Raw genomic sequence first — 24,904 nt, forward strand, 5'->3', positions numbered from 1 at the left:
CCTTTCAGGTTATGTCGATATAGGACTCGTTTTACTGTGGATATAGATACATTTGTACCTGTTTCCTCCAGCATCTTCACAAGGTCCTTTGCTGTTGTTCTGGGATTGATTTGCACTTTTCGCACCAAAGTACATTCATCTCTAGGAGACAGAACACATCTCCTTCCTAAGCGGTATGACGGCTGCGTGGTCCCATGGTGTTTATACTTGCGTACTATTGTTTGTACAGAGTAACGTGGTACCTTCAGGTGTTTGGAAATTGCTCCCAAGGATGAACCAGAATTTTTTTCTGAGGTCTTGGCTGATTTCTTTTGATTTTCCCATGATGTCAAGCAAAGAGGCACTGAGTTTGAAGGAAGGCCTTGAAATACAACCACAGGTACACCTCCAATTGACTCAAATTATGTCAATTAGCCTATCAGAAGACATGACATAATTTTCTGGAATTTTCCAAGCTGTTTAAAGGCATAGTCAATTTATTGTATGTAAACTTCTGATCCACTGGAATTGTGATACAGTGAATTATAAGTGAAATAATCTGTCTGTAAACAATTGTTGGAAAAATTACTTGTGTCATGCACAAAGTAGATGTCCTAACCGACTTGCCAAAACTATAGTTTGTTAACAAGAAATTTGTGGAGTGGTTGAAAAACGAGTTTTAATGACTCCAACTAAAGTGTATGTAAACTTCTGACTTCAACTGTAGATGCTATGATGACTATGATGACTAAAAGCTGTGAGAGATTGGGTATAATAATTTGTGTCTCCATGGAAGAGGTGTTTTACCTCAGATGGAAGGCAGCTTGGCTTTTCAGTTTCTCCCGTCTCTGTGGTCTTCTTCCTCTCCTTCTTCTCCTTCCCTGCTTCTCGCTGTTGGTGTTCTACTGGTCCTGAGACAGACGGATCCTGGTTCTGCTCCACCCCAAACACCTGAGCATCAAGAAAATAAAGAGCTTGATGACTCATCACTGCCACTCACTGTAGTCTACTACATAGACAAAGGTGGCTGATATTGGACCAACATGAGGGCCAGTTGGATCAAAGCACTGCCCCCACACACTTCACACATCCATAAAGGCCATGTAAAAAGACAGGGAGCAGTGTGCCAATTACTGTGTCAGCTAATTATAGGAATTACCATCATCACACTTCTAGTTTAGAGAAGACTTCCCAGCCTATGCTCTAAATAAATCTGACAACCAATGCCCCACCCCCTCTCTACTTACTCCATGCCCCAATTGCCATCTTTTAAGTACCATATAAATATTTAATGAGTCAAAAATGACATCTCAGGGCTACATGTTTAAGAGTTTAAACAGCTTTTTGGGGGGAATCTTAAACTGGCAGTAAACCCTTACTTCTGTACCTTTGAGACTCACCCTTTGAGAAATCTTTTCATTCAGCATGAGAAAGCACACAGGCAGCTGTCACAGAAGCAAACCGGTGGATTTCTAAACTCCCTGGAGGACGATGGAATAATGGAGAGAGCTCGATGGTGAGCCCCATTAGATTCGCTCTACAGCGGTATGTAACATGTGGAATGCTGTGTTCAGAGTGAGCGCTAGCTAGAGGCTAACCTTGTTTTGCAGCAAAGGTATTATGATCATAAACTAGTCCCTAGGTGTCAATAGAACAGTTCATTTGGAAGAAGGCGAGGATGGATGATGACACTTCTGCCCATCTTTTCTAAATTGTGTATGCTTAAGGGAGTTACTCATGAGTCTTATGAATGGGTCTTGTGCGTGAGTCACATCACTGAGTCTTGTGCGTGAGTCTTATGAATGAGTCTTGTGCGTGAGTCATATGAGTGAGTCTTGTGGGTGAGTCTTATCACTGAGTCTTGTGCGTGAGTCTTATGAATGAGACTTGTGCGTGAGTCTTATGAATGAGTCTTGTGCGTGAGTCTTATGAATGAGTCTTGTGCGTGAGTCTTATGAATGAGTCTTGTGCGTGAGTCTTATGAATGAGTCTTGTGCGTGAGTCTTATCACTGAGTCTTGTGCATGAGTCTTATGAATGAGTCTTGTGCGTGAGTCTTATGAATGAGTCTTGTGCGTGAGTCTTATGAATGAGACTTGTGCGTGAGTCTTATGAATGAGTCTTGTAAGTCTTATGAATGAATGCTTGTGAGTCTTATGAATGAGTCTTGTGCGTGAGTCTTATGATGAGTCTTGTGCGTGAGTCTTATGAATGAGTCTTGTGCGTGAGTCTTATGAATGAGTCTTGTGCGTGAGTCTTATGATTGAGTCTTGTGCGTGAGTCTTATGAATGAGTCTTGTGCGTGAGTCTTATGAATGAGTCTTGTGCGTGAGTCTTATGATTGAGTCTTGTGCGTGAGTCTTATGAATGAGTCTTGTGCGTGAGTCTTATGAATGAGTCTTGTGCGTGAGTCTTATGAGTGATTCTTGTGTGTGAGTCTTGTGTGTGAGTCTTATGAGTAAGTCTTGTGCGTGAGTCTTATATGAATGAGTCTTGTGCGTGAGTCTTATGATTGAGTCTTGAATGAGTCTTGTGAGTCTTATGAATGAGTCTTGTGCGTGAGTCTTATGAATTGAGTCTTGTGCGTGAGTCTTATGATTGAGTCTTGTGCGTGAGTCTTATGAATGAGTCTTGTGCGTGAGTCTTATGATTGAGTCTTGTGCGTGAGTCTTATGATTGAGTCTTGTGCGTGAGTCTTATGAATTTGAGTCTTGTGCGTGAGTCTTATGATGAATGAGAGTCTTGTGCGTGAGTCTTATGAATGAGTCTTGATGAGTCTTGTGAGTCTTATGAATGAGTGAGTCTTGTGCGTGAGTCTAATGAATGAGTCTTGTGCGTGAGTCTTATGAATGAGTCTTGTGCGTGAGTCTTATGAGTGATTCTTGTGTGTGAGTCTTGTGTGTGAGTCTTATGAATATCTTGAGTCTTATGAATGAGTCTTGTGCGTGAGTCTTATGTGAGTCTTGTGTGTGAGTCTTATGAGTAAGTCTTGTGCGTGAGTCTTATATGAATGAGTCTTGTGCGTGAGTCTAATGAATGAGTCTTGTGCGTGAGTCTTATGAATGAGTCTTGTGCGTGAGTCTTATGAATGAGTCTTGTGCGTGAGTCTAATGAATGAGACTTGTGCGTGAGTCTTATGAATGAGTCTTGTGCGTGAGTCTTATGAGTGAGTCTTGTGTGTGAGTCTTATGAGTAAGTCTTGTGCGTGAGTCTTATGAATGAGTCTTGTGCGTGAGTCTTATGATTGAGTCTTGTGCGTGAGTCTTATGATTGAGTCTTGTGCGTGAGTCTTATGATTGAGTCTTGTGCGTGAGTCTTATGATTGAGTCTTGTGCGTGAGTCTTATGATTGAGTCTTGTGCGTGAGTCTTATGATTGAGTCTTGTGCGTGAGTCTTATGAATGAGTCTTGTGCGTGAGTCTTATGAATGAGTCTTGTGTGAGTCTTGAATGAGTCTTGTGAGTCTTATGATTGAGTCTTGTGCGTGAGTCTTATGAATAAGTCTTGTGCGTGAGTCTTATGATTGAGTCTTATGATTGAGTCTTGTGCGTGAGTCTTATGAATGAGTCTTATGAATGAGTCTTGTGCGTGAGTCTTATGAATGAGTCTTGTGCGTGAGTCTTATGAATGAGTCTTGTGCGTGAGTCTTATGATTGAGTCTTGTGAGTCTTATGATTGAGTGGTTTTTATTATGGCAGCTGTTGCACTGGATTGTGACAGCCAGGTCATGCAGCAGGTTATATAGCTCACTCTCTCATTGTGTGTGGCTGTTTATATGAGCTAATTAGAACAGAGAGACTTAAGGGAAATTGACCGCCACATCAGGGCAAAGACCTATGCTGCTGGGTGTACCATTTCCTGACAGTAACAATTCTTTGTTAATATACCATTGAAAATGTGTATATTAGTGAGTGCCTGATCAAGACCTTCAGTGTATAAAAGCTTTAGACTACATATTGTACAATGTAAATATTTTAAATTGGTCTCGCAACGACCACATTCAGTTGAAAATAAAATACATTACAAAATGAAATCTAATGTACTTTTACCCATAGGTCACAGAGCATCAGAGGACATAGTAAAATGCTTTTCATTCGGAAAATGGCGATGTAATAATTCATTATGACAGGTCATTACAGCTTCAAAAGCTCAGCATGCTTAGTGGATGTTATTTATGGCGGACATTTTAGAAAACTGAAGAAAAACAACATGACCTTTTATACAGTGAATTCAAGAGGCATAGAACTTGGCCATTCTTACATTCAAACCAGGTCAGTTTTCCTACCTGCAATTCAGAAAATATATTTTTCAAATAAAAATTGTATTCACAGCAACCCAACCCATAAAGATACATCCTTGAGGTGTGTGAAAATACTTCAGAAAGCTGACCATACCTTGTCTATCATGCGCCTGGCCTCCTCCTCCTCAGGGTTGCGGTTCTCCAGCTCAATGGTGTAGGTTCCCTTATCGCTCTGGTCATCCTCCTGCTCCCTGTCCCTGTCCCCCTGAGACCGAGGGGTCCTCAGACCCTCCTCACTGGGGCTGGGCTCAATTGTCTGGTGACCTGTACTGACCGAGCTCCTCCCTATGCTCTGGTCCTCAGACCTCTGCTTCATCAGGACCCGGGCGGCCGTGGGGGCACCCGCTATCAGGGCCGCTGATAACGGGGCCTTGCTGAAGTCTGTGGCTGTGGTTGTGGTAGAGGGGGACTTAGGGTGGGAGGGCGGCGTGGGGCACAGAGCCTCCCCGGCCGCGCCCCCAAGCAGCGGTGCAGTCTGCGAGAAGGAGTAGGATCGTCGCTTGCGGGAGTTGTCATCATCGTAGAACTCGATCATGAAGGCGGTCCTGTTGCTGGTGGTCCGGCCCCCCTGACCCCCCTGACCCCCTGTCCTCCCTGCGCCACCCTCAGCCTCTCCTCCAAAGCCAGCCTCCGGTTGCCGAAGCGCAGACCAATTCCGTTCTCGGAGTCGCTCTGGGTGCCATCCTCATGCTTGCTGCCTGGGAGGGCCAAAAGAGAAGAGCACATACCTGAGTTACTGTGCATACAGGAAACACTAAACATCTAACCTCTGACCATTCAACTACTAATTATGACTTAGAGTGAGAAAGCGAGAAGGACAGGCTCCATAGCCATCTATGATGCAATCCAATATGCGGCAGCACACCAGACTTCACCCAGCCACAGTAATACCAGCCCTGCCTCTTCAGTGGGCAGAGGGGGAGAGAGGGGGGGTTGGAGGAAGAAGCAGGAGCAGGAAGGGTGGAGGGAGGAGGGAAAGTGGGTATTCTTTAGCGGGGGCTCAGGAAATAGCATGAAATCAGACCTGACAGTGGTGGGTTCAGAGGCAGAAATCACCAGGCCGCTCTGGAGACAGAGGCCTTTCATGCAGCAGCCCCAGACAAAGGAACTGTTAGGAGCCTCACAGCGCTGCCTGTCTCTGAGTGACTAGAGCTGGCTGGCCCCGGCCACACATGAGTCAGACTGCAATCCTCCACCTCATCACACACAGCACATAAACACATCTAGCAAAGACAACACAGTTAACCCTACTACACAATACAGAACAAACAACACAGTTAACCCTACTACACAATACAGAACAAACAACACAGTTAACCCTACTACACAATACAGAACAAACAACACAGTTAACCCTACTACACAATACAGAACAAACAACACAGTTAACCCTACTACACAATACAGAACAAACAACACAGTTAACCCTACTACACAGTACAGAACAAACAACACAGTTAACCCTACTACACAATACAGAACAAACAACACATTTAACCCTACTACACAATACAGAACAAACAACACAGTTAACCCTACTACACAGTACAGAACAAACAACACAGTTAACCCTACTACACAATACAGAACAAACAACACAGTTAACCCTACTACACAATACAGAACAAACAACACAGTTAACCCTACTACACAATACAGAACAAAAAACACAGTTAACCCTACTACACAATACAGAACAAACAACACAGTTAACCCTACTACACAATACAGAAGAAACAACACAGTTAACCCTACTACACAGTACAGAACAAACAACACAGTTAACCCTACTACACAATACAGAACAAACAACACATTTAACCCTACTACACAATACAGAACAAACAACACAGTTAACCCTACTACACAGTACAGAACAAACAACACAGTTAACCCTACTACACAATACAGAACAAACAACACAGTTAACCCTACTACACAATACAGAACAAACAACACAGTTAACCCTACTACACAATACAGAACAAACAACACAGTTAACCCTACTACACAATACAGAACAAACAACACAGTTAACCCTACTACACAGTACAGAACAAACAACACAGTTAACCCTACTACACAGAACAAACAACACAGTTAACCCTACTACACAGAACAGAACAAACAACACAGTTAACCCTACTACACAGAACAAACAACACAGTTAACCCTACTACACAATACAGAACAAACAACACAGTTAACCCTACTACACAATACAGAACAAACAACACAGTTAACCCTACTACACAATACAGAACAAACAACACAGTTAACCCTACTACACAATACAGAACAAACAACACAGTTAACCCTACTACACAGTACAGAACAAACAACACACTTAACCCTACTACACAGTACAGAACAAACAACACAGTTAACTCTACAAAGTACAGAGGCACATCCAATCAAATAATGTTATTAACCGTAATATACAACATTAGGAGACAGCCAACAAAACAACAGTTTATCCTACTACACAGTACAGCAGCGTTAACCCTACTATACAGTACAGCAGCGTTAACCCTACTACACAGCACAGCAGCGTTAACCCTACTATACAGTACAGCAGCGTTAACCCTACTACACAGCACAGCAGCGTTAACCCTACTATACAGTACAGCAGCGTTAACCCTACTACACAGTACAGCAGCGTTAACCCTACTATACAGTACAGCAGCGTTAACCCTACTACACAGCACAGCAGCGTTAACCCTACTACAGAGCACAGCAGCGTTAACCCTACTACACAGCACAGCAGCGTTAACCCTACTATACAGTACAGCAGCGTTAACCCTACTACACAGCACAGCAGCGTTAACCCTACTACAGAGCACAGCAGCGTTAACCCTACTACAGAGCACAGCAGCGTTAACCCTACTACACAGCACAGCAGCGTTAACCCAACTATACAGCACAGCAGCGTTAACCCTACTACAGAGCACAGCAGCGTTAACCCTACTACACAGCACAGCAGCGTTAACCCTACTACACAGCACAGCAGCGTTAACCCTACGACAGAGCACAGCAGCGTTAACCCTACGACAGAGCACAGCAGCGTTAACCCTATGACAGAGCACAGCAGCGTTAACCCTACTACACAGCACAGCAGCGTTAACCCTACTATACAGTACAGAACAAACAGCATAGTTAACCCTACTACACAGCACAGCAGCGTTAACCCTACGACAGAGCACAGCAGCGTTAACCCTACTACACAGCACAGCAGCGTTAACCCTACTACACAGCACAGCAGCGTTAACCCTACTACACAGCAGCGTTAACCCTACTACAGAGCACAGTAGCGTTAACCCTACTACACAGCACAGCAGTGTTAACCCTACTACACAGCAGCGTTAACCATACTACACAGCAGCGTTAACCCTACTACACAGCAGCGTTAACCCTACTACACAGCAGCGTTAACCCTACTACACAGCAGCGTTAACCCTACTACACAGCAGCGTTAACCCTACTACACAGCAGCGTTAACCCTACTACACACCAGCGTTAACCCTACTACACAGCAGCGTTAACCCTACTACACAGCAGCGTTAACCCTACTACACAGCAGCGTTAACCCTACTACACAGCAGCGTTAACCCTACTCCACAGCAGCGTTAACCCTACTCCACAGCAGCGTTAACCCTACTACACCACAACAAATGTCAAATCTCCAAACCTCACACAGTGTAAAAACACACAAGAGCATTCACAACCTTCTACAGTAAGTGAGGAAAACCACCAAAACGTAACATAATTATTAAACTGTTGGTTAATTTACATCACAAACAACAAAGTTAACCCTTACTCTGCAGTGTAAAAGCTACACATTATCTCCAGGCGATCCCCATGCACCCCGTGCACCGCCTGCCTCTCCATCCATTGTGTTTCAGAGACCCACCTGAGAACATGAATATTAACACAGCAGCCTCTGGCTCGTCTCGCTTTCCCGTCCTCACGCTTGACGGCACACACACAGCTCTCTGTCCCTGGGGCTGACGGCAGCACTGAGCACCATTGAGCACGACTCAGACACACATGTACGGTTTATACACACACCAGGCTGCTAAGCTCCCAGTCCTGACCGCCTGCAGCATGACAACTCCAACCTCAACACCGACCCCTGTTCCTCCCTCCTCTCGGTCCCACAGCTAGACTCTCACCACAGCCTCTGGAAGGTACAGCTTCAGAATAAACCCCAGAAACCGAGTACAGGAGCCACACCTAAAACTGGAAAGACTGCATTGTCCAGCAGCATTGTATGTACTGTAGCACTCAGCAGCTCAGCCTCTGACTTCACCTTCATACCTGCTATGTGCTTCATAAATCTCTATTCATACCATCCTGTCTGCGCCCCACCCCCAGACACAGCTATCGCACACCATAAATTAGCAGCCATTTAATTAGCCAGCTCCAAAGAGTAGCTAGCGCCCAACCCACACTCTCTCCTGAGTCCTGTCAAATAGCATCCCACAGCAAAATAACCCTACTCAGCAGTTAGCAGGTAGAAGAGGTAGGGAGAAAGAGAGAGAGGGGGAGAGAGAGAGAGAGAGCAAGAGAGAAAGAGATTCATGTTGTCGTACCCAAAAAGTGCATTACAAAAGGCCCAGTGATGGTAATAAAGATGCAGACAGAGATAGTGTCCAGGCTCCAATTAAAATATGAAACAAAGGGAAAGCACAACTAAAGCACTATGTGGATGAATCATCATGGAGATGGGATGATGTGGCCTGGCTCCTTGGTGTTCAGCAGAAAATGAGTGCCTTAGGCAGGGAGAATGGAGAATGGGGGAAGTAGACAGGCAGGTAGCCCACTGTGCCATCCATGCTAAGCTCAGACAATGGGTGTCAGAGCTGGGAGACGGCTAAGGGATTTAGAAGTACTGGTGACTAATCCCGAGGAAATAGCAAATATTCTGACTGCCATTAACAGAGCTATACTGTATGTAGTCTCTGGGTTTATGTAGGGCAGAGAGTCATACTGTATGTAGTTTCTGGGTTTATGTAGGGCAGAGAGTCATACTGTATGTAGTCTCTGGGTTTATGTAGGGCAGAGAGTCATACTGTATGTAGTCTCTGGGTTTATGTAGGGCAGAGAGTCATACTGTATGTAGTCTCTGGGTTTATGTAGGGCAGAGAGTCATACTGTATGTAGTCTCTGGGATTATGTAGGGCAGAGAGTCATACTATATGTTGTCTCTGGGATTATGTAGGGCAGAGAGATTTAAGTATGAAGAATCACCATTCAGAGTGATAGGTTGTACATAAAGAGCCGTAAGTGTGTGTGATTATATTTGTCCTATATTTACTGTATATTTGTACAAATGTGTATTATTTGCATGTGTGAATTGGAAATGTGTTTTTTGCATATCCCAACTCTCCCTGAGACACCCTTGGAGAGTGGGGTCATGGCCAGGGTCTGAGAGCCATTTGATTTGATTTGATAAGTGGGTGTCTCTGTCAGTGATATGAAGTACACAAAAGGACCTCAACATCTATTTGCTTGAGGGTGGGGACCTTTACAGAATTACATAATCAGACACTATTTGAGATAAAGGACCTTTATAGAATTACATAAACAGACACTATTTGAGATAAATGACCTTTATAGAATTACATAATCAGACACTATTTGAGATAAAGGACCTTTAAAGAGTGCAGACGGCCACCTATCATTTCATGGAGATGGTGTGACTTCATAGGGAATTTTGTCTGAGCAGAGTTTCCTGGAGGAGAATAATCATACAGCTCGATAAACCACTAAGATGAGTAGCGAGCAAAGCCTTCTCCCAGGATGAAAGTCAGATCAGGCTACAGGGGAAGTAAACACGCAATGGCCTTTCTTTGCCTTCTCTCCTGTCTGTCTGCCTACTGTAGTTTAGAGTACGACTGCTGCTACCGGCATTAGCAAAGTAGAAGACATGCTTCTTCTGGAAGGTAACATTACCTCATCCACACTGATCCTCAACACGAGGGGCCCCACAAGGGTGCGACTTCAGTTCCCTCTTGTACTCCCTGTATACCCACGACTACATGGCCTCACACAGTTACAACTTCATCATCAAGCTCGCAGACGACACGACAGTAGTAGGCCTGATTGCCAACGACAACGAGACGGCCTACGGACATGAGGTAGGCACTCTGACGATGTGGTGCCAAAACAAAGGAGCTGATTATGAACTTCAGGATTAACCAGGCTGGACATGGCAGGGTAGCCTAGTGGTTAGAGCGTTGGACTAGTAACCGGAAGGTTGTGAGTTCAAACCCCCGAGCTGACAAGGTACAAATCTGTCGTTCTGCCCCTGAACAGGCAGTTAACCCACTGTTCCCAGGCCGTCATTGAAAATAAGAATATGTTCTTAACTGACTTGCCTGGTTAAATAAAGGTAAAAAAAATAAAAAATCAACTGGGCTGCCGTGGAGACGGCGAAAAACATCAATATTCTTGGCGTACACATCTCAGAGGAGCTGAAATGGTCAAACCGGGAGGACACCGTGCTAAAAAAGGCACGACAGCGACTCTTGAACCTCAGGAGGCTGAAGAAATTCTGTCTGTCCCTGAAAGCCCTCAGTGTTGTACAGGAGCATCATCAAGAGCATATTGTCGGGCTGCATCACAGCCTGGTACGGAACTCCACCACCGCTCCCTACAAGGCTCTACAGAGGGTGGTACGCTCAGCCCAACGACACCACGCGTCACAGGAAATCCAAGAAGATCATCAAGGACCTCAGCCACCCGAGCCACGTCCGGTTCTCCCCGCTTCCATCACTCAGACGTGGGCAGTATAGGAGCATCATGGCAAAAACTGTCAGTCGGCCAATAGCTTCTACCCACAGACCACCAGGCTGCTGAATATTTTTTTTTAAATGTATATATTAAATTGTTTATTTTACCCTTATTTTACCAGGTAAATTGACTGAGAACACATTGTCATTTACAGAAGTGACCTGGGGAATAGTTAGAGGGGAGACGAGGAGGGATGAATGAGCCAATTGGAAGCTGGGGATGATTAGGTGGTCATGATTGCATGAGGGCCAGTTGGGGAATTTAATAATAATAATAATCATTTATAAAATGTATATAGTTTTGGGGCTGTTGCTGGGCAACACGGACTTATTTTCCACCATAATTTGCAAATAAATTAATAAAAAATCCTACAATGTGATTTTCTGTATTTTTTCCCCTCATTTTGTCTGTCATAGTTGAAGTGTACCTATGATGAAAATTACAGGCCTCTCTCATCTTTTTAAGTGGGAGAACTTGCACAATTGGTGGCTGACTAAATACTTTTTTTGCCCCACTGTATCATTGTTATTGTTGTCAATCCGTATTGCGGAAATATGACAGACAAAATGAGGGGAAAAAATCCAGAAAATCACATTGTAGGATTTTTTATTAATTTATTTTCAATTGAAAGGCAATGTTCCAGTGTTAGTGAAGACTGCATTCACAGTAAACGCTGCATATGTCGGCTCAATAGTAAATTACCTTTCAATTTCTAGCGGGCAATCTGTAACGCTTCAGCGATACAGATTGAATAGCGCCCTAGGAGGTTCTGGGTCCAACACAAGTCATATTTTAGAGGATCAGATTGACCAACATTTTAGGATCTGTAGAGAGTAAGAGATTTGTTGAGAGGATGCATTTTGCAGGATCTCCCCAAAAACCTCCCAAAATAACACTCAAATACTCATGGTTTTTAGCAGTAAAACACATGTTGATCAGCTTAACTGTGAGGTTAGCAAGGCCAGATGTAGAGCAGTTAGTAGAAGATACTGTAGTGTAGCTATAGGGAGGAATAATTGCATTTGCTGATCTGGCAACAGATGGGGGACAAAGAGAAAGACAGGCAGGGATATAGGGAGGAGAGCAGGCAGGCTATGGCCCTCACCTTTGAGCCTCTTGAAGTGGACAGGGACATCACTCTTGATGCTTTTGCTGTCCTCCGTGGACTCACTGCGCACCGTAGGGGGGTCGTTCTGGGCCAGCCAATCAGCCACCTTGCTCTCAGAGACCATCATGGCAGCCTGCAGGGTGCTGAGGTCCTTGCTGCCTGAATGGGAGGCCTTCTTAGGCCGGGGCCGGTGGTCCGGAGTCAGCTTGGCCACGTGGTCCTTGATCGTGACCTTGCCAGGGGAGGTGTCGTCAAACTCGATTGTGAAGGCATGAGGTGAGGCGTGGCCCTGAGCGCTGGCGCTGGCGGTAGCAGCAGCCCCCTCAGTGTCTTTGGTGGGGATCTCATGAATGCTGTCCTCGGCCATCTGAGCCTCCTTGGTGGGTATCTCAAAGTAGCTCGGCTCGGGGCCCAGGCCGTCCTCCTTAGGCCTCTCACTCCTCTTAGGCTCTCTGCCGTCTGTAGGTTCACAGAGAGGAGAACACTGGGGATCAGTATCTAGAGGTCAGAGGTCATGGGCCCCACATGGGCCGTTCAGCTGTGTCTGTTCTGAGTCTCGCCATTAGTCTGAATCAGTGTCTGAGACCCTGGCAGAACACAGCACTCTAAACAAAACAGGTCAGGCTGAGCTGGGGCCCAGGCAGACAGACACAAAGCCATCTAGTGTCCACTTTGACAATAACTGATGAGGAAGCCAATCAAAACCCCTTTAGGCTATTACTTAATAATGATTGTGTAACTTCATTTGATTACATTAAGTGGCAAGGCATTATGGGATGTGGAGATGATGGATGATCTGATTGGACAGTGGAGAGACCATCTGGTTTATATGTATGACAAAGTGAGTAGCTGAGTTGTTCATGTAACATACAAATAAGTTGGCTTTGCACATTTCCTCCCTAACAGAGTAAAGGAACTATATCAAAGTCAAATATTGAAGATATAATACTTACAGGGATTTACGACCCCCTATAAAACAAAATCTTTCTTGAAAGTTATATATTTCACTTCAACTTAAAAGTACTTTTTGTCTCTTTTTGAAAACAGATAAACTCCCCATGTCTGCAACGAACAGGGGCTTTCAACAAAGTAAAACATTGAGTGAAATGAGACATAATGTTGTCCATATAGAGAACTACAGTGCCTTTGGAAAGTATTCAGACTCCTTGACTTTTTCCAACTGAGCTCAGGTGAATCCTGTTTCCATTGATCATCCTTGAGATGTTTCTACAACTTGATTGGAGTCCACCTGTGGTAAATTCAATTCATTGGACATGATTTGGAAAGGCAGACACCTGTCTATATAAGGTCCCACAGTTGACAGTGCATGTCAGAGCAAAAACCAAGCCATGAGGTTGAAGGAATTGTCCTTAGAGCTCCGAGACATAATTGTGTGTGGAGGCACAGATCTGGGGAAGGGTACCACAGTGGCCTCCATCATTCTTGAATGGAAGAAGTTTAGAACAATCAAGACTCTACCTAGAGCTGGGTGCCCGGCCAAACTGAGCAATCGGGGGAGTAAATCAGTAAAAGGCTCATCAGTAAAACGCACATGACAGGGCGCATGGAGTTCGCCAAAACGCAACTAAAGTCTCTCAGACTATGAGAAACAAGATTCTCTGGTCTGATGAAACCAAGATTTAGCACTTTGGCCTGAATGCCAAGCGTCATGTCTGGAGGAAGCCTGGCACCATCCCTACGGTGAAGTAGGGCCTGCTCGCCTCCCTACCATTGAGGAAGTACAGTTCCCGCTCAGCCCAGTCAAAACTGTTCGCTGCTCTGGCCCCCCAATGGTGGAACAAACTCCCTCACGACGCCAGGACAGCGGAGTCAATCACCACCTTCCGGAGACACCTGAAACCCCACCTCTTCAAGGAATACCTAGGATAGGATAAGTAATCCTTCTCACCCCCCCCCCTTAATGATTTAGATGCACTATTGTAAAGTGGCTGTTCCACTGGATGTCAGAAGGTGAATTCACCAATTTGTAAGTCGCTCTGGATAAGAGCGTCTGCTAAATGACTTAAATGTAAATGTAAGTATAGTGGTGGCAGCATCAGGCTGTGTGGATTTTTTTCAGAGGCAGGAACTGGGAGACCAGTCAGGATCGAGGCAAAGATGAACAGAGCAAGGTACAGAGAGCCCCTTGATGAAAACCTGCTCCAATTTTTTATAAGTTAGCAAGCACTTCTAAAAAGCTGTTTTTGCTTTGTCATTATGGGCTATTGTGTGTAGATTGATGAGGAAAACAAACAATTTAATATATTTTAGAATAATGCTGTAATGTAACAACATAATTTTTTTTATTAAAGGGGTCTGAATACTTTCTGAAGGCACTGTACATTCAAACTGGTACCACTTGCATCGGGTCCTAGATTATAGTCACCAACAGGTCTGGCAGTGGTCTGGCTGTGGTTTCATCCTATCCAAGCATCAATAACACCCACTGCTTCCCCGAACAAGAAAATCAGAACTTAAGCCTAGAACTTCCCTTTTTTATAAATACTACCACCCTTCCTCTAATGACTCATGTGACTGATGTGAAAACTCAACTCAAAAGCACTGAGGGTCATGGTGGCCATTCATTTAACATGGACACTCAGTGTACTGTACATTAGAGTCCATGAGACATACAAAGCATTACTAACAACACTCATTACATATTCATGACAGGAACCAAATGTATACTTAACAATATAATACATCGAAGTAATCTGGCAGGACTGTGGGTGTTTTATATTCATTAATCCACCGCCCTGAAGTGACCAGATTGCCTTTAAAAGTGAGAACACATACCTCACGGCTGAAACGGCCTGACTGACTGAATATCCTCCTGAAAAGCCACAGGTGGCCAAAGAAAGTGCAAGTTCAGGCAGAGGTGGTTCCCTCTTCAAAATTAAAGCCTCAGTTCGGATTCCCAGTAAACTATGTCCTTAAATTGAGTAATTAGCAAAACAATATATATAAGGACTTTAGCAAGTTACTACTTTAGCAAGTTACTATAGACTAGATAGCGAATGCGAGTTTCAGTGTTGGAGAAAGCGGTTTGTTTCAGCGCTCTGTGAGAGCTGGTGCAATGGCGTAACCCAATAGCCCTGAGTGACAATACATAAGGATGGGGGCTGGGGGCGGCTACAACAGAATCTATTCAATAGTACATGAGACCGTTCCTCTAAACTATCTCACTTCCCCTCCACTGCTACCTTCTGTTGTTAGTTAGCCTCTCTCTACTAGAGCAAGTGGGGGTAGTATGCCCTCTCCACACTACAGAAATAGCTATGGGAGGAGATTAGACTATACATTGGCTCTTTGATGTGGGGAACTGTATTGTGTGCACACCTTATTGGCGTAGCCTTATTATGTGCCATCTTTGGGCTCCCAAGAGACTCTAGGCTTTCAGGAAAATAATGCTGATTCATTAAAAAGGTTTTCTATCTCTCCTCCACACCAGTCGAAGTTCCCTTTGTTGACTAAAGAATGCCTGCAGATAATGCTATTCAAAGCTGAAGGCTCCTTGGCTAGATAAACTCACAATGTATGCTCCTGCGAGAGAAAGAGAAAAACAGAGAGAGAGTGTGTAGCTGGACGCTGAGGAGAGGAGGGTGGATATGGTGTCTTGTTTTGAACAGAGAGAGTGTTGTCCTCAGTGACTTCCCTTAAGTGGCATTCGAAGCGGAGGGTGTGAGTGCTTTTAGATTCAGGCCAGTTTGAATGAGAAGAAGGAGCAGCTTCTACATAATCACATAGAACTCCATGACATTATATGGGTACCCTATAGGCTTCAGCACCCACTACCAGCCTACCACCCACGCTCACTGCAAGCTGTCTATACTGCACACGTATCACTTACATTGAATGACCATGAATATAACCCCGGATCTGTTTTTATGCCGCCGGAGAGACATGGCTTACAATTACATACATAACACGCCAGTGCACTCTGTTGAAGCTTGGGGCTGTCACTAAAGACTGGTCAGGAAGGCCCACTGTTTGTGACACTTTCCTTGGGGATGCTGTCCATATTAACCACGGCTGACAGACCAGTCAACTGCCCTCTACTGTGTGCCTCTCAATAACAGAGATAAGGACAGGTCAGTGGTCACTACATACCATCTACTGTACATAAGAGCACTGCTTTCACAATAATATTGCGATTTTACAGTTGAAATTAGATGTTTACATACACTTAGGTTGGAGTCATTAAAACTCGTTTTTCAACCACTCCACAAATTTCTTGTTAACAAACTATAGTTTTGGCATGTCGTTTGTACATGACACAAGTTATTTTTCCAACAATTGTTTACAGACAGATTATTCCACTTATATTTCACTGTATCACAATTCCAGTGGGTCAGACGTTTACATCCACTAAGTTGACTGTGCCTTTAAACAGCTTGTAAAATTCCAAAAAATGATGTCATGGCTTTAGAAGCTTCTGAAAGGCTAATTGACATCATTTGAGGCAATTGGAGGTGAACCTGTGGATGTAGTTCAAGGCCTACCTTCAAAAATTGTAGACCTCCACAAGTCTGGTTAACCCTTGGGAGCAATTTCCAAACGCCTGAAGGTACTACATTCATCTGTATACCTTCAGGTACTACATTCATCTGTACAAACAATAGTACACAAGTATTAAAACCATGGGACCATGCAGCCATCATACCGCTCAGGAATGAGACAAGTTCTATCTCCTAGAGGTGAACGTACTTTGGTGCAAAAAGAGAAAATCAATCCCAGAAAAACAGCAAAGGACCTTGTGAAGATGCTGGAGGAAACAAGTACAAAAGTATCTATATCCACAGTAAAACGAGTCCTATATCAACACAACCTGAAAGGCCACTCAGCAAGGAAGAAGCCACTGCTCCAAAACCACCATAAAAAAGCCAGACTACGGTTTGCAACTGCGCATGGGGACAAAGATCGTACTTTTTGCAGAAATGCCCTCTGGTCTGATGAAACAAAAATAGAACTGTTTGGCCATAATGATCATTGTTATGTTTGGAGGAAAAAGGGGAGGCTTGCAAGCCGAAGAACACCATCCAAACCATGAAGCACAGGGGTGGCAGCATCATGTTGTGCGGGTGCTTTGCTGCAGGAGGGGCTGGTGCACTTCACAAAATAGATGGCATCATGAGGTAGGAAAATTATGTGTATATATTGAAGCAACATCTCAAGACATCAGTCAGGAAGTTAAAGCTTGGTTGTTAATGGGTCTTCCAAATGGACAATGACCCCAAGCATACTTCCAAAGTTGTGGCAAAATGGCTCAAGGACAACAAAGTCAAGGTATTGGAGTGGCCATCACAGCCTGACCTCAATCCTATAGAAAATGTTCTATAGGATTGAGGTCAGGTCTTTGTTTTTCAGTTCTGTTTTGTTTTTCAGAACTGTTTTTCAGTTCTGCCCACACATTTTCTATAGGATTGAGGTCACAATTCTATAGGATTGAGGTCAGGGCTTTGTGCCATGGTCCCATGGTTTTAATACTTGTGTGTGCGAGCAAGGAGCGTGTGCGAGCAAGGAGGCCTACAAACCTGACTCAGTTACACCAGCTCTGTCAGGAGGAATGGGCCAAAATTCACCCAGCTTATTGTGGGAAGCTTGTGGAAGGCTACCCGAAAGATTTCACCCAAGTTAAACAATTTAAAGGAAATGCTACCAAATACTAATTGAGTGTATGTAAACTTCTGATCCACTGGGAATGTGATGAAAGAAATAAAAGCTGAAATAAATCACTCTCTCTCTACTATTATTCTGACATTTTCACTAGGATTTTATGTCAGGAATTGTGAAAAACTGAGTTTTAATGTATTTGGCAAAGGTGTATGTAAACTTCCGACTTCAACTGTACATTTTCCCCCCAAAATGAACATGGTCATAATACAAATATCCTTACATTAATCGACTGTTGTTTAATAGAATTGTAATTCAAAAGTAGCCTACACTATACTTTCTACACATGTCAATGGTCACACAAAGAATCTGTTAAATTGCTTCAACTTACTGAGTTCCATGATAGATGCAACCTCCCATACTTGAATTAAAATAAAAGTCCCCCAGGCTTTCCGATCACAAGCCTCAGTTTATCCCAAAATGTTAGCTTTCCTAAGAGCTGCCGAGGACATGCACTGCACTGGTGCTATTGTCCAGCTCTGACTGTTGATAGTGTAAGGACAGCTCTATGATCTAATAGTCTAAGAGGTCTGGTCGGCCTTCCCCCAGTCCACCCCAGCACCCATTGGGTGTCCTGCTGCGTCCAAGCCTGGTCTAATCTCTAATCCTGTTACTCCTGCCCAGCACAAGTTAATGGGATCCCAGTCCTCCGGACCAACACAGACACACACACACAGTGTATATACACACTGTGTACTGCGAGTCCGGATGGCCATTACCCTCAATACACAGAGACAGGATAAGCCTGGGAATGAAATAAAGCCACCATTTCACTACTTACAGAAAGTATTCTGTGCTTTATGTTCCAACATGCTATAGTTCTGTTATAACCACAGGAATATTTCAGAACAAACGTTGCATTATGGGGTACAATGATCAACCAGGAACGTGTACAACAAAATTGCCGGCTCAAATTCCCTGCCAATTCATAAAAACTGAACACAAGTAAAAAGATAGCAGATCAATTTATCTTGATTTGACCTCAAGCCATCAGGAATGTCATTGGATCATGTTCTTTAGGCCTTAGAGTATACTGTACAGTATGCATGTATCTGAACATCTAGACATGTACACATTTGTTTTTATTTGAGATATAATGAGGTCATTTTTGGGGGTTCTTACCTGCTGCAGAGCTGTCATGCTTCTTCCCACACGTCTTGGTCTCCTGCTTGAAGGAGTTCTCATCGTCTGCGTCCCCATCCCCCCACCAAGATGGCTGTCCATACAGAGGGGTTCCCCGGTGCAATGCTGCTATGTCCCCTATAACACAAACACAAGAAGTTTCACTGGATTTAGATAGAATAATCTACCCATTGTGCTTGTGAAACATGCATGTATATGAATGAAATCAATGGACACAGTAACAGGCCAGTAGTTACTGTGATGGTCATGCAATACTTCCTGAGCACAGCTGCACTAGTGTCTTTTAATCCCTCTGTCTTAAAGCTGGATGATGGGTCATGGAGCACTGATTTGGCTTTAGCCATTCCACTGACCTACATAACCCAGTCAGCAGGACACAGAGGGACAAACCCATCAACACCATGCTCTGATCCCTTATCACCAATGAGCTTAAGTCAACACACAACCAACACATATGACAGATCTGACTTCAAACAGACTGGCTGGAGGTTGGCTGTGTTTATCGGTTGAAATGTTTAAGAGGAGAATCTCTTCCTGGACTTTGTCTGATCCTCATTTGAACCAACGGACACATTTCTCTGTGTTACAGATGACCAGTGCTTGACTTGGGCAGGAGTTCACCAGAGCTGAGTACCGGCACCTAAAATGTTCTACTGCTTGAGCTCCTGTTCCTCTTATAGAATATTAGCTCAAAAGTATTGTAGAGCGCCAGCACCGAAATATAAACCGTACCGGCACCCAAAATGAGTACCAGCATCTATTTCAGGCCAAGTCAAGCCCAATAGTATGTTGCTAGTTGAACCCAGGTTGGGACATGATGTGTAGGCCAATATACTACAAATAAAGTCACAATAGCTAAATGGAACATAATCACTTCAAGTTTAAATAAGCACTGACTTTGCATGCAGATGCTGGATCTTCATTTGATCACCCTGTTGCAGGGCAACTTTTCTGAAATGCAAGACATTTAAAACTTGTTGTACATTTGAGGTTTAAAAGGCTTCTGAAGTTTGTAAATCCCACTTATAAATTTCAGACTTGATTTTTCCGATCAACCCCTACGAAAAACACCATGAATAATAATCCACATTTCTATTTATTTATTTTATCTTTATTTAACTAGGCAAGTCAGTTAATGAACAGATTCTTATTTTCAATGACAGCCTGGGTTAACTGCCTGTTCAGGGGCATAATGACAAATTTGTACCTTGTCAGCTCAGGGATATGAACTTGCAACCTTTCAGTTTCTAGTGCAACACTCTAACCACTAGGCTAACCTGCCGCCCCAATTTCCTGTTGCTGCAGGATAATTTTTCTGCTGTGGCAAACTAGCTCAAATTAAGATCCTACATATGTTGAACAAAACCCAGAGAAAGCATTAATTGCAGCACATACTTACAGATGCTTGTGTTAAAAATGCCTATAAATGCCTATTACTGCTGCAAGATTGGTGAGGAGCCAATAAATGCTGCAAGCTTGGTGAGGACCTATGCCTGCTTGCATAATATCTTCAGTGAACCTATGGTGGTGTGTTGCAGAGTGGAAAGGGAACACACAGTGATTCCCTGAGTCGTCAGGGGGGACCAACACATTAGCATCAAACTGACAATTAACAGGCTAGAATATCCAGGTGGCAGCAAAGGAGAAACACATGTAAACGCTTCCTGCCTTCTATTTTTTACGGGCCGTCGGGTAATGGAGGCCTTCTGCTGAAGGCCCCCACTGCAGATGTTGTAATTAAACACATAGTGGGTGGCAAGCAGGGTTGCATGTAATGCTGGTACACTGGACTCATGGATTAAGCCTGACGCCCCATATGACAGTGTTAGAACATCTGTTTTTTTATCCTGAGACTATAGACAACGGCTAAAGCCATTCATTAAGGACATCTTCTCATATTTCAGAACTAACTACTCAATCCATAGGGACCAAACAGCTTAACATTTAAGTCATTCAGCAGACACTCTTATCCAGAGCAACTTACAGGAGCAATTGGGGTTAAGTGCCTTGCTCAAGGTTAGTCGGCTCAGGGATTCGAACCAGTGACCTTTCGATAGCCTAGGCTACCTGCCGCCCCAGGTAACCTACTGTAAAAGGCCAGTGTTTAGCAAAAACTCCCTCTGAGATTCCTAATGTAATGACAATGAACCATGTACTGTCACAATGCAAAAGCCATGGTTCCCCTGTTAAAAGCTAGACAAATATACTGTGCCATCTGTAATACAGCAGCTATTCAACTCAAGACATCCCCTCAGCCTCCCACAGAGTATCCCGTATCTGTACCAACTACTGTAAGAGACACTAACATCAGTAAAATATCCACTGTTACCTACACCAACACCAGCATAAGCTCCCACTCCAGCTGAGTGAATTGACTATTGAGCGTGTAAACGATGCAAGTGTAGCGGACATTCCTCCTGCCAAAAGCACAGGGGAGAGATGACAGAAACAGAAACAGAGAGAGAGGAGAGCGGGAGCAGCTGCAGACACTCTACTGCCTCCTGTAGATAATTATAGCTATTTGATTGGAATAATACTCATTCAGCTACTGATAGTGGGCCCAGGAGCATGCTAGGCTGGCCAATCAGATAAGACCCTCCAGTGGTACAGGGACAGTTGTTCAGATTATTGTGTTGTTTTTAAGGTTGCTTTAATGAGATTCAGCTGGATTTACAATGTGTTATTTAAACATCCGATCTAAGCCCTCACTCTTTTATTACAGGCAATAAATGAATAGAAAAAGCTCCAGAAGAGACAGGCAGTGAAAAGTAGGGATTTATTAGTCTTTTCAGATGACATGTCTATCTATACTGTATCATCTACGGTGGGATCATGACAATCGTTTCTTACTCATTTAGAATAATGATTCTAAAATGCTATCGGTATAAAATGGAATTATGAATCTAGTCACAACTTGGATGCAGAAAGGGCCAAATCTCCAAATACTGTGTCATGACTGAATCACTTGAAGATCAACAATGAAATATCCCATTAAGTTATTCCCTGAAATGACTGGATCATACCGTAATGTACAACATACATGTCATCTCTTATATGTGCTTCCTGCTCTCACCTGCCATCTTGTCATCTCCCTTGTGTGATTCGGCAGGTTTGGCTGATGGCTCCATGGTCCCCTCGGCTGCCTTGCTCTCGGCTGGTCTGCAGCTGGAGGACTTGGGGGTCTTAGCAGGAGACTTGGGAGGAGATTTGGCAGGTGACTTGTTGGGCTCACCGTTGGAGGGCTTCTTACTCAGCTGGAGCTGGCTGGTGAACTTCTCATGCTGATGGAGGGAAAAAGAGGGAGGGAGGGTGACAGTGAGGGGGCGAGGGGGCAAGGGGGAGAGAGAGTGGAAGAGACACAGCAGGGGAAGACAGAGTACATGGTCAAAAATATAATCTTTCATGCTGACACACACACACACACACACACACACACACACACACACACACACACACACACACACACACACACACAAACACACACACACACACACACACACACACACATACAGTCGTGGCCAAACATTTTGGGAATGACACAAATATTAATTTTCACAAAGTCTGCTGCCTCAGTTTGTATGATGGCAATTTGCATATACTCCAGAATGTTATGAAGAGTGATCAGATTTAATGCAATTAATTGCAAAGTCCCTTTTTGCCATGTAAATGAACTGAATACCCCAAAAACATTTCCACTGCATTTCAGCACTGCCACAAAAGGACCAGCTGACATCATGTCAGTGATTCTCTCGTTAACACAGGTGTTGTTGAGGACAAGGCTGGAGATCACTCTGTCATGCTGATTGAGTTCGAAAAACAGACTGGAAACATCAAAAGGAGGGTGGTACTTGGAATCATTGTTCTTCCTCTGTCAGCCATGGTTACCTGCAAGGAAACACGTGCCGTCATCATTGCTTTGCACAAAAAGGGCTTCACAGGCAAGTATATTGCTGCCAGTAAGATTGCACCTAAATCAACCATTTATCGGATCATCAAGAACTTCAAGGAGAGCAGTTCAATTGTTGTGAAGAAGGCTTCAGGGTGCCCAAGAAAGTCCAGCAAGCTCAAGGACCTTCTCCTAAAGTTGATTCAGCTGCGGGATCGGGGCACCACCAGTACAGAGCTTGCTCAGGAATGGTAGCAGGCAGGTGTGAGTGCATCTGCACGCACAGTGAGGCGAAGACTTTTGGAGGATGGCCTGGTGTCAAGAAGGACAGCAAAGAAGCCACTTCTCTCCAGGACAAACATCAGGGACAGACTGATATTCTGCAAAAGGTGCAGGGATTGGACTGCTGAGAACTGGGGTAAAGTCATTTTCTCTGATGAATCCCCTTTCTGATTGTTTGGGGCATCCGGAAAAAAGCTTGTCCTGAGAAGACAAGGTGAGGGCTACCATCAGTCCTGTGTCATGCCAACAGTAAAGCATCCTGAGACCATTCATGTGTGGGGTTGCTTCTCAGCCAAGGGAGTGGGCTCACTCACAATTTTGCCTAATAACACAGCCATGAATAAAGAATGGTACCAACACATCCTCCGAGACCAACTTCTCCCAACCATCCAGGAACAGTTTGGTGATGAACAATGCCTTTTCCAGCATGATGGAGCACCTTGCCATAAGGCAAAAGTGATAACTAAGTGTCTCACGGGTCCATGGCCAGGAAACTTCCCAGACCTTAATCCCATTGAGAACTTGTGGTCAATCTTCAAGAGGCGGTTGGACAAACAAAAACCCACAAATTCTGACAATCTCCAATCATTGATTATGCAAGAATGGGCTGCCATCAGTCAGGATGTGGCCCAGAAATTAATTGACAGCATGCCAGGGCGGATTTCAGAGGTCAACACTGCAAATATTGACTCTTTGTATCAACTTCATGTAATTGTCAATAAAAGCCTTTGACACTTATGAAATGCTTGTAATTATACTTCACTATTCCATAGTAACATCTAACAAAAATATCTGAAGACACTGAAGCAGCAAACTTTGTGAAAATTTCTATTTGTGTCATTCTCAAAACTTTTGGCCACGACTGTACAAACACTTTTTTATACTATGATATAACCGGTGCTATTTTCCTATTTAGCAGAAATTAGATATTTAGCACAATATTGAGAACAAAATAGATATCGTGCACAGTGCCTTCAGAAAATATTCATAGGCCTTCACTTTTTCCACATTTTGTTGTGTTACAAAGTGGGAGTAAAATGTATTTAAATGTCAACAATCTACACAAATTACTCAAAATGGAAGAACAATTCTAACATTTGTAAAAGAAAATAAACAACTAATATATCTTGATTAGATACTGTAAGTATTCAACCCCCTGAGTCAATACATGTTAGAATCACAGTTGGCAGCGATTACAGATGTGAGTCTTTCTGGGTAAGTCTCTAAGAGCTTAGCACACCTGGATTGTACAATATTTGCCCATTATTCTTTTCATATTGTTACGTCCGTTGTTGGAATGAGACCAAGGCGCAGCATGGTAAGCGTACATTTTTCTTTATTTTGATGAACACCAAAAAAAAGAAGATAAACAAACGTAACGTTCTGCAGGCTACACAGTAACTGTACAAAAACAAGATCCCACAACTGAAGGTGGGAAAAAGGGCTGCCTAAGTGTAATCCCCAATCAGAGACAACGATAAAAATCTGCCTCTGATTGGGAACCATACTAGGCCAACAAAGAAATAGAAACATAGATTTGCCCACCAAAGTCACACCCTGACCTAACCAAATAGATAATTAAAAAGGCTCTCTAAGGTCAGGGCGTGAACATTTTTTTTCAAGCTCTGTCAAATAGTTGATCATTGCTAGACAACCATTTCCAGGTCTCTCAATAGATTTTCAAGCAGATTTAAGTCAAAACTGTAACTCTGAGTCTTCTTAGTAAGCAACTCTTGTGTT

At 43.7% G+C, this 24,904-nt stretch overlaps 1 protein-coding gene across 1 annotated transcript in view; it reads right to left on the bottom strand.

Annotated features, from left to right (window-relative positions):
• cep170aa (centrosomal protein 170Aa) overlaps positions 1-24,904 on the bottom strand; it is a 73,674-nt gene that overhangs the window by 13,317 nt on the left and 35,453 nt on the right. The window contains 6 exon segments of the mRNA XM_064950284.1: positions 787-930; positions 4,372-4,868; positions 4,871-4,975; positions 12,178-12,639; positions 18,976-19,113; positions 22,070-22,277. Of these exon segments, the coding sequence (XP_064806356.1) occupies positions 787-930; positions 4,372-4,868; positions 4,871-4,975; positions 12,178-12,639; positions 18,976-19,113; positions 22,070-22,277 (1,554 nt within the window).

This window comes from Oncorhynchus masou, chromosome 31 (assembly GCF_036934945.1).
Source record: "Oncorhynchus masou masou isolate Uvic2021 chromosome 31, UVic_Omas_1.1, whole genome shotgun sequence".
Classification (NCBI taxonomy): Eukaryota; Metazoa; Chordata; class Actinopteri; order Salmoniformes; family Salmonidae; genus Oncorhynchus; species Oncorhynchus masou.